Source organism: Stegostoma tigrinum, chromosome 12, assembly GCF_030684315.1.
Source record: "Stegostoma tigrinum isolate sSteTig4 chromosome 12, sSteTig4.hap1, whole genome shotgun sequence".
NCBI lineage: Eukaryota > Metazoa > Chordata > Chondrichthyes > Orectolobiformes > Stegostomatidae > Stegostoma > Stegostoma tigrinum.
Genome location: NC_081365.1, coordinates 29317812 through 29334022, shown reverse-complemented (window position 1 = coordinate 29334022; position 16211 = coordinate 29317812). Strand labels below are relative to the sequence as shown.

Here is a 16211-nt window from a genome sequence, read left to right as displayed (position 1 = left end):
CTTTTGTGGCTAGCGATTATGTTATAGTAGGACTGAGTTCAGACTGCTGCATAGGTTTTGGATTTCTAACTGTTTATGTAGACACTAAGTAATATTTTGAGATTAATTTCTATTAACATCCTAACAACATTAGTGTTAGAATTACTGAAGTTGTGTTATGCCAAATTGAACCCCTCAAAAGGTTGAGACTGTATTTATGTCTCTTCTGTTCTTATTATTTTCGTCTCCCAGTCTCTTTTCCCAAACTCCGTGACCATCAGTTACCCACTTCACAAATGTTTCCCAGAGATTAGCTTCTTGCCTGGATTTCCTCAGAAAGACACACAAAATGGAAAAAAGCCATTCCAAAAATCGGTCCTTGCCAATGGATCACCCAGAAAAACATGGGACAGAAGACCTGCATTTCTAAAAGTTTAGAGCCTCACTGCATTGAAATGAAAGTTGGACAAAAGATGAAGTAAGCACTGCCACTAAAAAGATGAAGGAAATGAGGAAATTGCAAAGGTGACCAGAGTTAGAACAGCTGGGGTGGACATGGCTGTGTAGGAATGACGGTTGGAGGGTGTGAATTGGACCATAAATCAAGACATTTGTACTTAAGTGTGAGGATTTTGAATCCACTTGATTGGGAAATAGAGGCATGTGATAAATGTTAAGTGGTAGGCTGTGAGCATTGGAGTTTTAGAAGCAATATAGCTCATGTGAGGTGAAACTTAGGAGTTTGATTTATTGTTGTTACATGTACTGAGAGATAGTGAAAAGAGTTTTGCATGCTTATACAGGTAGATTGTATTGTACAAAGTGCATCAGGGTAGCAGAACAGAGTGAAGAATAATGTGTTACAACTGCAAAGAGAAAGAGATCAATAACATTTGAGAGGTCTATTCAAAAGTCTGATTTCAGCGGGAAGGAAGCTGTTCTTGAATCTGTCCTGAAATGTATTCAAACTTTTATATCTTCTGCCTGATGGAAGGGGGTGGAAGAGGGTATTACCGGGATGGGAGGGGTCTATGATTATGTTGGTTGCCTTCCAAAGGCAGCAGGAAGTATAGACGGAAGACTGTTTTGTGTGAGGGACTGGGCTGTGTTCCTATACGACACGATGATGCATCCAGGTAGGATGCTTTCTATGGTGCATCTATAAAAATTGGTAAGATTCTATTAGATATATGAATTTGCAAGATGATGAAAGCCTGTTGCTGTTGATGAGTGATTTCATGGCAATTCCTTTAGATTCCAAAGTTTCCTTTTTGTCACTCTTGCCTGTAACTTATTAACTTGTTAAAAAATAAATTATGTCCATAAAATTAGCACTTCCTGTTTCCGGTGTTCTACAGCCCTGTTATATCTCAGCTAAGCAAAGTCAGTCTAATTACCCTGCCACCAGTATGTTTGTGAACAAGATTCTCACCTCATCACTGCCTAATTTTCATAGGCTAAAGCTAATTCATCCAGCAGCAGTCTGTAATTCACTGCAAAAACACACTTACAAACATTTCCAAGTATTATTTTCTCTAAATCACTGTAGTTAAGTATGTAAAGAATAAGTATAAGTATGAAAAGAAAAGCTGAAGAAAAACTACGAGACTCACAGCTGCTGAATAGACTGATGTAACCTCATTGTATTTCCTTCCACAAATGCATGTAATGCTAATTACTAGGAAAGCCAAAAGCATATGGCCAGTTACAGGAAAACGCAGGGTCATTGAAAATAATTCTTGACTGTAATTCTCAAACATGGTGAATCAGCCAGATAACGCGAAATATTCTACTTTATGGAACATTCTATTCATCAGCTTCTAGCAAATAAATATAGACAGGCTGTGGTGGCCTAATGTTGTTCTTTGAAATCTGTGGATGGAGTTTAATCTAGCCTGTTGTGGTGGGAAGCATAGTAATCATGCATACTTAATCATGGGAGAGGCTGCACATCAGTCTCCTGGAAATAGCAAAAACCTTCCATGATGAAATCTGAGGTGAAAAAGGACCCATATAAGAGACTCGCTCGCTTTGATGCCCTTTGGCTCATTAAAGAAACAATAAACCCTGAATCCAGTGGAATTTAGTTGTGGCTCAGGGATTAGATGGGAGTTACCCAGCTCTCCCATGGCTCCCAAAGAGTACCCTTCAGGTCCTATTGGGGTTGCCAGGCACTGTGCGCCAATTGAAGAGACCTAGCAAGTGAAGTGGGCAAACTGCTAAACTCTGTGACCATCACCTCACCCTTTTACCCAAGTCCAAGATTCAGCGACGGATTCCTGCTGAAGCACTTGCAGCATTACAAACAGTGAGGTGGCACTGTTGAGAGTGGAGAGTATCTGGCTTATGACTCAGCAGCAACTATTTGAGATATCTGCCACCAGCGTCCAAAATTATGGGGACGGCTTGACATTGCCAGTTAAGAACTGAGAAGAATTTAATTGAGTCCCCCACCACAGGAGTGATTGGGTTTCCCACTACTACTTCGGCTAGTAGATGGGACCTGGTTTGGGAACATTAAATTTCTCCACCAAACCTACTGAATGCATTAAATGGCTCAGAAATCCCAAGGGTTTATGGAGCGGTGTACTCAGTATCATCTTTGGAATTATTGGGTGGTCATTAGAAAGACTAAAGAAGTTGCATCTGAAAAATGCTATCTACTCGGTTTCTTCATAGGGTTAAAAATGCAAGTACCAAAGTAAATCCCTTTATTCGTTGTCACCTCACTTTTTCAGAAGGCCAGTACAGAGACAGTGTCAAAAATGTCTGTTTGTCCCTTGTCTTTATTATTAACTGAAGTTTAGTTCTCTTTCGATTCTCTCTGTCACTTGACAGCAGTCTGTTGTTAAGGGTCTTAAATTGGGAAATGTTTTGCTAATTCTAAACTTGAAATGCTAACTGCAAGATATTTTCAGAATAAAAGCAACAAAATACTTGGCAGAAACAATTAGTTGCAACTGAAATTTCAAACATTAAACATCCAGAATACCAAAGTTGATTAAACACTTTGTGAGAGAAATTCCTACTTGCCAACCATTTTTCACATTTATCCTATGCCAGTTATGGCAGGCTATGTTTCAGCGCAAAATCAAGCCAAATGTAATAATCAAAAAAACAAGTATAGAATAATTTTTCAGAAAATGCTTCGCATTCACTTTTTAAAAAAAAATTATTCGTAACTTTTTCATTCTTAAATAATTTATATGGGCTGTTAGCTTGCTCAGAAAATGGTTGTGCGTTAAAGTCGCATGCTTTTGTTTCTATGTAAATTCAGCAAATTCAAGGCAAGAAGAGCTCATGCCGTAAGTTGCAAATCTCCAGACCATGCTGTTGGCTTTACACTGCTATTCCATTTACTTGGTGGGGGGTAATACCCATCATAAAGAGTCATTTTACAGAACAAGTTGGATTTGCTTGATAATTGCTCAATAATATGAAGTTAATAATAACTAAGTTATTACATGGTAACTGAAGATGTAAGTGCGTTTTTGATGCTGTGGCAAATGTTAAAGCAATACCAAAGAACTCCTCCAGTTTGGAAATTGAATTACTCATTCACTAATTCATTGTTCAAGATTTTAAAAGTCTACACGTTAAAATTGTACCTTTGTTTCTTTATTCACTTCCTTAAGAGAAATGTTTGTGCCCTCAGTTTATTTCATTTTCTCTACCCAATTTTACATTAACTTAGCCCCTTCAATTTCCTACTTAGTCCCGCCTCTGTTTATTCCTAAATTCTAAATTGGTCCTGTCATTCATGTAGGTCCTAAATGCTTACTGTTCTTGTCACACCTTTTATCATCTGACACTTCTGGCAAAAAGTTTTCACTCTGAAAGGTTCAGGAAAATGTCTGACTAATGACATTTGCTCTGAGGTGCCCAGCTTCAGGAGGAGTTTGACATATATTTTTAGACTTTAGTAGAATTCCATCAATCGCCAGTGGCTTATTGAGAATAGTGCAGGACATAGCACCAGTCGACGTATCTCAAGGCAGTTAAATCCTAAAATGACTGGTTTTTCTGAATATAAAGTCTATATTGAAAATAATCTTGTCATGTGCCTTTTATTAAGAATCAATTAAAAAGAACGCCTGTGTTTTGTAATTCAAGTTTTGAGTGAATTCTCTCTGCAATTTTCAAATCCTTACTTTTGCTATTGGAAACATTCTTGTTGAATGTGAAACAAAATTGTTTAGGAATTAATTTTAACTTAGTTTTACTCAGTGAAATTTATTCTATGCTATTTTTGTAGTTTCCCGTGGCAGACTTTAGTCTATGACTGGTATCATTGCTGTGGTTTTCTTTCAATTTTCGACTGATCATTTTATATGTAAACACATTGCGGCACTCTGCCTTAACAATCTAATGAATGGAATAAATTTGTGTTGGAATGTCTGAGAGCCCCAGAGATCGACCATAAACTGCTGTTAGATTGAACAGTTTAGGCATGCTGCATAATTGGGAAAATTTGTTGGCATTGCAATATGTAAGAATGAAAAAAGTCAAGTGCCACAAACAAGTAGACAAAAGAAATTAGATGGCTGGGACAGGTGAACATTTGAATGTGATTCATTTGTAATCTCCATCCTTCTGATTTTCCAAATCAACTCATTTATAATTGTCTTAGTTTCAGGAGATGCTTTGTAATGAATTTTTATCAATGGTGTTCTGTAATCATATAGTGCCTCGGAAGGCAATGTGACATTATATGATATACTTCAAAACCCGATCAATGGATATTTTTGTACTGGTTAAGTGTGAATTTTCTAGATGGCAGTGTGCTTTATTGGAAATATGCCATTATGAACATCCATACCTTCATTTCTGAGTCAATTCACCTGTTTATTTAAGAGTATATTACTGTACTGTCACTGATATAATTGTCTTCTGATCTTCTGTTTTCTCTTGTCCTCTACAGAACCTGGGACACAGTCACCTGGTGGTCACTTATCTTCCACATTTCCTGGCAGTACTCAGGGTATGTAATGCTTTAGGGACATATCTAACAATTGTAGCTTGCAAGGCCTTGGAAGAAATACAAGAGGAAACAAGTAATGAGACTTGAAACTATGAGCTCATCAAGGTCAGTGATGACAGGTTGAGCAATTCACAATGTTTCTACGTTGCACCAGTCAACATTGCTGGATCAAATATAAATAGCCAATATCTAATCGAAGTTCCCAATAGCTACATAATTGATGCACATTACATTCAAATACAGAAGAACACTTTTCTGTTCTTAAAACTTTAACTTGACAGGATTGACAACCGTCTGCTGAATTCATAAGTACACTAACAATTTATATCCATCGGGATCTGTACTGAAACTGGATTAGACCGTTGTTAATAATTAGGGAGAAGTAAAAAACTAAGATGAAACATGTGAGCAATATATTACCTAACATTCTGAAAATGTTAGGAATTTTCAAATTGCTCTGCATTGAGAATACGTTCTTTTCAGAGAAAGGACTACTTTAACCAAAGGTCTCAAAGCCTACATCAATTACCGATTTATGTTGAGTCACTAACAATCATATAGTATTTTATGCTGACCGAATGTGAAATATGTAAATTGTATTGACCAAATAAATACAATGGTTTCAAATAAGGATTGATTGTCAGATTACAAGATTATTCGTATGTTCAAAAATGAAATTTGAATTAAATCTGGCTTTCAGTAGTACATTTGTTGTATAAAATTTGTACATTTGACCCAAAAAATACTTGCTAGTAAATTCACCCCTCATGACAATTAGATTAAATGCAAATTCAGAATACTGCATCAATAAAAACATATATCAGATCCTTTCTCTCTGATTGTGTTTTTATAATGTGCCCGTTAAATTTCACTGATCTTTGCTGGGGCACCAATGACCTTAACTACCAATTTTTTGTTTTGAGTTGATGCAAGATGTGCATGATCTCAGCTTGAGGAGAAAAACAATTTTCTCCAATTACTAATGCAGTTCTTTGATATTTTAAGACATTCAGAAAACTTAATATGGCTGAAAAGTGATGGAATTAAAAGCTTTATTTTTAAAATGTATGAATATAGTTGCTTGGAGTTTGCATCTCATTGCATGCACTTTAACCCAAATATCCTGATGTACAACTATGCTTAGACATATTTTGCTCAGGTTGCTTGTCTGATTGAAGATGCTAATTGTAGTATAGAATAGTTTTATGCTTTTAGAATTGCACTGTGTTTTTCGTTTGAATTGGTGACTGGAAGAACGTATATAGAAAAGTGTGAAATAATGCAGGTGTAGACCAATTATAAGGTATAATATATAGTACTGGGAAACAGACATTAAATGTCAGCATTAGTTGTGTCCTGTATTGCAAGGAGAGGTGTGACAAAGAGAAAACTACCTTCATATAGATCACTGTCTGTGCCCTTTCAGATTGTTACACAAAACCAAGTTAACACAAAAAAAGAGAAACCTTTATGCTTTCTTTCATGTGACAGGCACCCACAGTAATTTAATATAAAGTCTCAGAGAGAAAGGCACAGTCTGTCAGAGTTTGAACTAACTTAAAAACAAATAGTAATTTTGGAAAGTTCATTGGCAGCATAGATAATAGTACTTTTGTGTTCTTGCAGAAGTCAGACACATGAATGCCGAACTTGATGCCAAAATTCTGTCCTTGTGTTAAAGGACAATCAGAGTTAATGCACTGAATAACATGTTTGTTTAATTAGAATGGCTGGATGGTTTGTCTGATTCAATTAAAATTTCTGATGTGGAGCTTATGCAGCATGAGCTTACATAATGTGTTATTGCATTGTCAATGAACGGCATTTTGCCCAAACCTAATCTCAATCTCTTTTTTTCCTGAAGAAGGGTCTAGGCCCGAAACGTCAGCCTTCTTGCTCCTCTGATGTTGCTTGGCCTGCTGTGTTTATCCAGCTCTACACCTTGTTATCTCAATTTTTGCCTTTCATTTGCATCATCTGCTTGGTTTGCTTTATTACAAAAACAAATCAAGCTACCATCTGTATTCATTTTGAACGTTGTAACTAATGCTAAATAATGTTCTAACACTGCAAAATAACACCCAGTTTTTCTGGATATAGTTCCATGACTCAAGGTAATGGCAGAGATGATAATGGTATTACTGGCATGCACAAATTAACACGTAGGCTACAGCATATGGTGGCCTTAAACTGTATTAATTTCTAAATTCTGAAATTTTCAACTGTCCATGATAGAATCCAGCGCATTGCAATAACAGTGTCATGAGGTTGTGCAGATACCTCAGCTGTTTTTGGTTGGGAACCCAATTTAGCCAGCTGGGTTTATAAAGAAATTCAAAGCATTTGAGTCCTAAACTTTTGTTTGTTTTGATTCATTGAGATCAAGTTGTCAATTCAAGGAAAAATAACTGTGGCTGGTGGAAAACCGAAATTAAAAAAAACAAAAAGCTGAAAAATGCAGCAGATTAATCAGCACCTATGAAGAGAAAAGGGAAAAAGTTCTCCTCTATACACTTTATCAGAACTGCAAACTAAAAGATAAGCAAGTTTTGTTAATAAAATTGAGGCAAGGACAGAAACAAATTAGAAGCTTTGTCTCTGTACCAGAAGGTTGTGAGTTCCAGCCCCATCATGAGAACATAGTTTAGGCTTTAATGTAAACTCAGTACTACAGAGATGTATTCCTTTAGATTTGGCATTAATGTGAGACGAGTCTGCTGTTTGTGATATTTTTGCTTGACAGTAATCAGGTTTGATAGTCTGCAAATTGTTTCATGTTAGATTAAATGAAAGATTGTGTCAGTCAGAGAAAAGAAGGATGCATTATATTCCACATGATCATCAAGCTTTTCTTAAAATTAAGCAGCCTGCACATCGTGCTTCCCATTAAATTCTTCTTTGTGGCTAGAGTATTTGTTGGCACAATTTTTGTGGCCAGGAGCAGAAAAACAACAGCATTCACCACTGACCTCAAAGAAATCTTCCCTAGTGATATCAGTGGTGTGGATTTTCCCTTTTCCAATGTCAATTTGAACCTGGTGCCAAGCCAGAGGAACTTCCATTTATCTAGCAAGATCGATACCATCAAACAATGCAAGTGGCCAGTAAAGTATGTAGCCTTCTCAAAGATAGCAAATCAGAAAGTAATATGCATTGATTTTTGTCTGCTTTTCAGTCAAAATTTAGACAAGTATGATGAATGATAGTGGCATGCACATGGTATAAGAATATCGTACAAACATGCCCAGATTTTGTATGAGTAAATACTGCGCTGAAACTAATAGCATCTCGTGGAGTCCACAAATGTGCACTTAATACGGGAATTTAGAGTTTCCTAGATACAGGAATTGTCTCTCTGGCATGGAAAATTGCACATGTCACTCCACTTCTTGAGAAGAGTGAAACAGGAAACAAGGGAGTTACAGACCAGTTAGCCTAACATCTGTGGTGGGGATATTGTTGGAAGTCTGTCATCAAGGATCAGTGTAACTGAACACCTCAAATTTGCAGTTAATCAGGAAGAGCCAGGAATTCATGCCTGACAAATCTCATTGATTTTTTTACTATACATATAGTATACAGGGACATGTCTATGTTTATTGCTTAAGTGGACTTGCATAGGCATTTGATAAAGTCCCATGTAAGAGACTGATAACCATAGTAGAACCCAGAATTGAGCGTCAATTACTGACATAGCTGGGAAATTGGTGAGAGGCAGGTAACACAAAATAGGGATAATAGATAGGTACTTAAATTGGCAGCATGTGACCAGTGGTGTCCAACAACAATCTACAGTAGGGCCTCCAAATATTAATACAATTATTAACAACATGGGTAATGGCGTAGAAAGTCACATATCCAAATTTGCCAATGACATAAATTTAGATAGCGTTGCAGACAGTGTAGATGATAGCATACAATTACAAAGAGGTATTGATAGAGTAGGTCAATGGGTAAAAGTATGGCAGATGGAGTTCAATGTAAGCAAGTGTGAGGTTAATCATTTTGGATTGAATAAGGATAGATCAGGGTACTTTAGGTCTTTAAAATGCCAAAAACACATGCAGAAAATAATCAGAAAGCTAACAGAATGCTGGCTTTTGTACCTAGGGGACTGGAGCATGATCTAATCAAAGTCTTCAAGATATTAACAGGAGAAGATAGGGTAGATAAAGATAAACTATTTTCACTAGTAAGAGATTCTAGGGGGCGTATGCTAAAACAAAAGGACCAGCATGTTCAGGAGATACATTAGGAAGCACTTCCGCACAGGCTGGTAGAGGTTCTCGTCCACATATGACTGTTGATCCTGGATCTGTTGTTTAGTTTTAATTCTGAGAGAGATGATTTTTTTGTGAAGCAAAGGTCTTAGGGGATTTGGGCAAAAGGCAAGGTATATGATGTTAGGCCACAGATCAGCCATGATCTGTTAAATGGAGGAAGAGGCCCAAGGACCTGAATAGCCTACTCCTGTTCCTATGTTCCTCTACAACCCAGAAGTTTCTATCAGTGATACTGTTTCTCCAGAGAGTATGCTGTTCAAGACCCTAGAATACAAGCAATTCAAAATCATTGAACTGAAAAGAACAGCCGCTGTTACACTAGTAGTCTCACTATAAAAACTCTTGAAAAGGTTGCAACTCATTTACTGAAAGATTTTTAACAACACACTATTATCAAAATTACAGCCTGACCCACTAACAAACGCTGAGTTCAGGTAATTTTATGTCATTCATTATGCCATTATGATAAAACATTTTCCCTTAAGTAAACTTCATTAAAATGTTTAATGGTAGTTTAGCTACAGCTTTAATCTGATCTTTCAACCACTTATTTCATAGTATGTCTTAAAAATGATGAGATTCCGTCTTCTTAGTTTTTTTGTTCATGAGAGTACTTAAGTGTGATCAGTGGCTTATCCTGTTTGATGATACCGCAGCAACTAGACTTAGCTCCAGGCTCAAACTGACAACGGTAAAGGGGAGGTATGTGTCACAGGCATCACCGTATCTTTGTAAGCAATTTTCTTTTGAGGTCAGCAAGTCTCCTTTCTTCACGATTGACTGTAAAACCCAACCCATTATTTTAAAAGTATGAATTTCAAATTGTAACAGAAATTGTAGACTTTGCGCAAATGATAAATTAATTTTCCAGGTCTAGTGAGGCTGTTCAAATCTAAACAGCAAATGAATGCTCTTAAAATCTCACTAATATGCCATTCAACATAATGTAACATTTTCAAGGGTTTTACAGTGAGATTGGCAGCATAAAAAGACAAGTTCCTATCATTTCAATGGTTTCTACACTTGCAGTCGAGAGGGAACTCAACATTGCACCCTATATGGTAATATAGAATCATTGATGGCAACTTATGGATTACCAGTGTTGACTGTTCACACCTGGACTTCAAACATTGCTGTTAGTTCTCGAGAAGTAGTGATGAAAATGTTAACAGTTTTGCCATCATTAATTACAGCCATGAATCCAGGCTGACTCTTTACCACTGATAGTAGTGGCAAGTTCTTGGTTATCTTTGGTTTTGAAGTTCTGATGAAATGTATGAACTTTCAATAGATTCTGATTGATTCACTGAATGTTACCAGCAGTTTCTGTTCTTTTGCCATAGTTTCAATGTTTTCTTTTCAGGTACTACGTGTACAAAACCAGAAAGTCATTTTCAGGCTTTTAAAATTGCTTTCTTTTAAATTTATTGCAGAAAGTTCGCCTGTCTTCAGATCCACCCCAGTATCTAATATTGATGGCCAGGGGAAAGAAAGATTTAGAGGTACAGTATTCCTGTCAGCTTGGCTCAGTTGGTAGCATCCTTGCCTCTGAGTCAGAAGGTTGTGGGTTCAAGCCCCACCCCAGGACTTGAGAACATGATCTGGGCTGACACTTTAGTGCAGTACTGAGGGAGTGCTGCATTGTCGAAGATGCAGTCCTTCAGATTCAATATTAAATGAAGCCCCATCAGCTGCTCAGTGTGGTTCTGTCAGATACTAAAAATAGCATGGTACTATTCAAGAAGAGCAGGGAGTTCACATGGTGTTCTAACCAATATTCCTCACTTGACCAACACCACCAAACTCGCTGGCTCATCATTCATACCGCTGCTGTTTGTGGGTCCTTGTGTGCAAAATGTTTGTTTTGTATGGCTGCATACGTCTGTGTAAAAATGGTGACTTCCATTTGTTGCATAGGAAGTACTTTAGGAGGTTTGAGTGTTTGATAAACCGTTATATGCACATTCGTTCTACCTCCAACCACCTAGATAAAATGGTAAACCAAAGTAGGGTAATGCGCTTCAGAAAATCTATTTTTGCTCAACTATTATCCGGACAATTTGAAGCGTTGAGAAATGCTTTCGTTTCTGCTCTGGCACCTAGCTTCCAATCAAGTGCAAGTTAGCAGGGTGAAGCCCTCCTTTTTGCTTTCATGTGAAAGAAGTGGAGAACCTTTGTTGATGAGCCACAGGGCTGCAGCTCTAGACTGTTCAAATTGACAAATTTAGAAAAAGAATTGCACAATTGTTTGGTGTGTAAGTGACAAAAATTCACATTGGTACTTTTTGGGATTTAGGCCCAGTATTTTAGAGGAAAGGTGCTATTTAACATTGGTTGAATTATGGTTGACCTCGGAATGTTTGCTGCCAATGAAACCCTGTGAAATTCTGTGAGTGTGCACCACATTCTGACACCCTGCCAGAACGCAGCCTGTTCTCCAGAAAATTTATTCCTGACAACCAACACTGAGATTCAGAACATTTGTTGTGAGGAAGAGGAGAGTATAATCACCAAAACATAGGAAACAATTGTTGGAGAACCAATCATTATTTTTCAATCACTGCTGCATCATTGCTTTGTGTAAGCAAAGTGATAATGGATTAAAACTGTTCATATAAGTTAGCATTAATGAGAAAAAAATTACATGTACCTGCTGAAAGCAATCAGAATTTCAGAAAAAAAGTGAAATAACCTTAAAACTGACCTTAAAAATTATCTTGTGGACAAAAAAATCTTCTGGTAAATGTTAGAAAAGTCATAACCCAATTTAGATGATATGATCTGTATCCTTGATTTCATAGAATGATCACAATTTGGAAGGAGACTGTTTAACCGGTTGGACGGAATCTTACAGGGGTCTGAGCAATGCGGGCTATGGTGAGATGTGTGGCAGAATCAGATAACAGATATTTCAAGGCACACCTTGACATTGCAATCATGTTGTTCTATTTTGTTAGATATTTTTAAACATCCTGTTTAGATATGTTATGGTGCAACTCTGCAGCAAGAGGGACTTGAACCTGAGACTCTTGTCTCAAAGGTAGTAACACTACCAGTGCACCACAAAAGCCCCTCACTTCATCTTTTCTGCTTTCCATGAGCAGTGTGGTATGATTCTCCCTGGGCAGCAGCCAGATGTCAATTAACAAAGGTTACAGTTTGTTAACAGCCTTGTTAATGGCACAACTCACATAATTTATAAACAGACTCCCGTCTTGACAAACTTGCTAAACAAGCCTGGTGTTGGGAAAACTAGACAAGGTCAAAAAAAAAGATATCTGGAGAATTCAGATCTCCATTTGTTCTGAGTGTAGGAAACATTGGCACCATCCACACATGCTCCACATCTGTGGACATTGACAATCAACAGGTGCCAGGATCTAAAAACCTTCATGGCACATGTCCAATATATTTACTTGACTCTTCTGCACTGCAGAGCTGCACTGGTGACTATCACTGCAATGCTGCTAAAACAATACTGTGTACTTAGGGACACCCATCCAACAAATGAACTGGATCGAGTTGCATCTCTGGGCTCTTCATTTGTTATCGTAGCATATACTCAATTTGATGCTTAACTCCTTATCTTGAGCTATTTATCCCTTTTAATGCTTTGCCCCTCAACCTGAGATATGATGTTCATTATTACTTCTGTCTTGCTGTGCCTCAAGTGAAGGGCATCCTCTAATACCAGTCCAAGCCTAGCTTGAGGTAATCACAATCAAGACACTCACTTCAACCAAATGACAAGCAACACACCACAAGTCTTAACCCTTTCTGTCCCATTGTGGGCTGGATGGCTTCAGGAATGATAAAGAAGCAGGTATTGCAGCAAATGAAAATAGATGGCTCAGCTGTTGCTACTAGTGAAGATGAAGAAGTTTAACAAATGAGTGAGTGGACAGTGCAGAAGAAATTCAGGGCCAATGATGACAAAGGTTGGTGGAGTGGTGGTGACAGCAATTAGGAAGATGTTGTAGACAGCAGTGAGAGTATTAGACCATGAGTCTGGTGGGAGATGGGTACAGTAGCTGTGTGTATATCAGGGAGAAGATGGTGGAACTCAGGCTGGTGAATTGGAGAAGCACATTTACCGTCTTCCTACACTGTTGTGCATTCCCAAACCTTATTGAGTTCTTTGAGAAGGTGACCAAACAGGTAAATGAGAGTAAACCGGTTGATGTGGTGTATATGGATTTCAGCAAGGCGTTCAATAAGGTTCCCCACAGTAGGCTATTGTACAAAATGCGGAGGAATGGGATTGTGGGAGATATAGCAGTTTGGATCGGAAATTGGCTTGCTGAAAGAAGACAGAGGGTGGTAGTTGATGGGAAATGTTCATCCTGGAGACCAGTTACTAGTGGTGTACCGCAAGGGTCAGTGTTGGGTCCACTGCTGTTTGTCATTTTTATAAATTACCTGGATGAGGGCATAGAAGGATGGGTTAGTAAATTTGCTGACGACACTACGGTCGGTGGAGTTGTGGATAGTGATGAAGGATGCTGTAGGTTGCAGAGAGACATAGATAAGCTGCAGAGCTGGGCTGAGAGGTGGCAAATGGAGTTTAATGCAGAAAAGTGTGAGGTGATGCACTTTGGTAGGAGTAACCAGAAGGCAAAGTACAGGCCTAATGGTAAGATTCTTAGTAGTGTAGATGAGCAGAGAGATCTCGGTGTCCATGTACACAGATCCTTGAAAGTTGCCACCCAGGTTGACAGGGCTGTTAAGAAGGCATACAGTGTTTTAGCTTTTATTAATAGAGGGATCGAGTTCCGGAACCAAGAGATTATGGTGAAGCTGTACAAAACTCTGGTGTGGCTGCACTTGGAGCATTGTGTACAGTTCTGGTCACCGCATTATAAGAAGGATGTGGAAGCTTTGGAAAGGGTGCAGAGGAGATTTACTAGGATGTTGCCTAGTATGGAGGGAAGGTCTTACGAGGAAGGACTGAGGGACTTGAGGCTGTTTTCATTAGAGAGAAGAAGGTTGAGAGGTGACTTAATTGAAACATATAAAATACTCAGAGGGTTGGATAGGGTGGATAGGGAGAACCTTTTTCCTAGGATGGTGACGGCAAGCATGAGGGGGCATAGCTTTAAATTGAGGGGTGAAAGATACAGGATAGATGTCAGAGGTAGTTACTTTACTCAGAGACGAGTAAGGGAATGGAACGCTTTGCCTGCAACGGTAGTAGATTTGCCAACTTTAGGTACATTTAAGTCGTCATTAGACAAGCATATGGACGTACATGGAATAGTGTAGGTTCGATGGGCTTGAGATCGGTATGACAGGTCGGCATAACATCGAGGGCCGAAGGGCCTGTACTGTGCTGTAATGTTCTATGTTCTATGGCTGAAACTGCTGGGATGGCAACCTGGGACCAGGTTGGCATGGTCTGGTGCCATAGACTGCACTGGTCCTGTGGGAAGAGGAAGTCCAACATTAACACACCCCATCCAGCAGGAACTTCAGGACCCTGCCAGCAAAGCAAGGCACCAATTTCCTTGTGTCTCCAAGTACAGGGCAAATATCACCAAACCGCCCGAATGTTCCAATGGCTTTTAAAGATGGCGTGGGCTGAAGAAATGCTGATGAATTCCTTAATATTTGGGAGTGGCAAGTTGTTCCAGGAGCAGTGTGTTGTATGATAGAGTGGAAATCAGACATGAGAGACATGAGGATAGTTAATTGATTAAAATGTTTGGTGAGATACTGTTAGAATTTGATGGGCCTTGCTGTGACAAACCCTCTAAGAAACACCATGTAAGTCAGACTTAGCTTACAAAAATATAAAGTTCAACCCTGATCCAGATTAGTTTACAACTTTCTCGAGTATTCACTGATACCATTTATGTGTGGAATTTATGTGCAGACCCAGAGGAAATGGGTGAGGTATTAAATGAGTACTTTGCGCCAGTATTCATCATAGAGAAGGACTTGGTAGATGATGAGTGTGGGGAAAGACGGATAGATATTTTAGGTCATGTGGAGTTCAAAAGGGAGGAGGTATTGGGGGTCTTGAAAAACATTAAGGTAGACAAGTCTCCAGGGTCAGATGGGATATACCCCAGAATGCTGAGAGGGGCAAGGGAGGAAATTGCTGGGGCCATGAGGGAAATCTTTGTATCCTCACTGGCTACAGGGGAGGTCCCAGAGGACTGGAGAATAGCCAATGTTGTTCCTTTGTTTAAGAAAGGTGGCAAGGATAATCCAGTTAATTATAGGCCAGAAAGCCTTATGTGAGTGGTAGGGAAATTATTGGAGAGAATTCTTTGAGACAGAATTTACTCCCACTTGGAAATACGTGGGCGTATTGGTGAAAGACAACATGGTTTGTGAAGGGGGTGGGGTCGTGTCTCACTAACTCAGTTGAGTATTTTGAGGAAGTGACAAAGATGATCGATGAGGGTAGGGCAGTGGATGTTGTCTACATGGACTTCAGTTAAGGCATTTGACAAGGTCCCTCCTGGCAGGTTGATACAGAAGGTAAAGTCCTACGGACTCAGAAATGAGCTTGCAAAACGGATAGAAAACTGGCTCGATAATAGAAGACAGAGGGTAGCAGTGGAAGGGTGTGTTTCTGAATGGAGGGCTGTGACTAGTGGCGTTCCTCAGGGATCAGTGTTGGGACCTTTTGCTGTTTGTAATATATATAAATGATTTGGAGGAGAGTGCAACTGGTTTGATTAGTAAGTTTGCTGATGATCTAAAGGTTGGTGGAATTGCGGCTAGTGATGAGGACCATGAAAGGATACAGGTGGATATACATTGGTTGGTGACTTGGGCAGAGAGATGGCAGATGGAGTTCAATCTGGTAAAATGTAAGATAATGCATTTCAGAAGGTCTAATCCAGATGGAAAATACACAGTAAATGGCAGAACCCTTAAGAATACTGATTGGCAGAGGGATCTAGATGTACAGGTACACAGGTCACTGCAAGTGGCTATGCTGGTAGAAAATATAGTCA

General features: G+C 38.8%; 1 protein-coding gene across 20 annotated transcripts in view; it reads left to right on the top strand.

Moving 5' to 3' along the window:
- LOC125457120 (target of Nesh-SH3) overlaps positions 1-16211 on the top strand; it is a 313067-nt gene that overhangs the window by 236338 nt on the left and 60518 nt on the right. For 19 of the 20 annotated variants that reach the window (XM_048540862.2, XM_048540869.2, XM_048540866.2 and 16 more), the window contains 2 exons: positions 4901-4960; positions 10677-10745. In XM_048540862.2, coding sequence (XP_048396819.2) covers positions 4901-4960; positions 10677-10745 — 129 coding nt within the window. The remainder of the gene's footprint in view (positions 1-4900; positions 4961-10676; positions 10746-16211) is intronic. The other variant, XM_048540870.2, reaches the window with a different exon arrangement.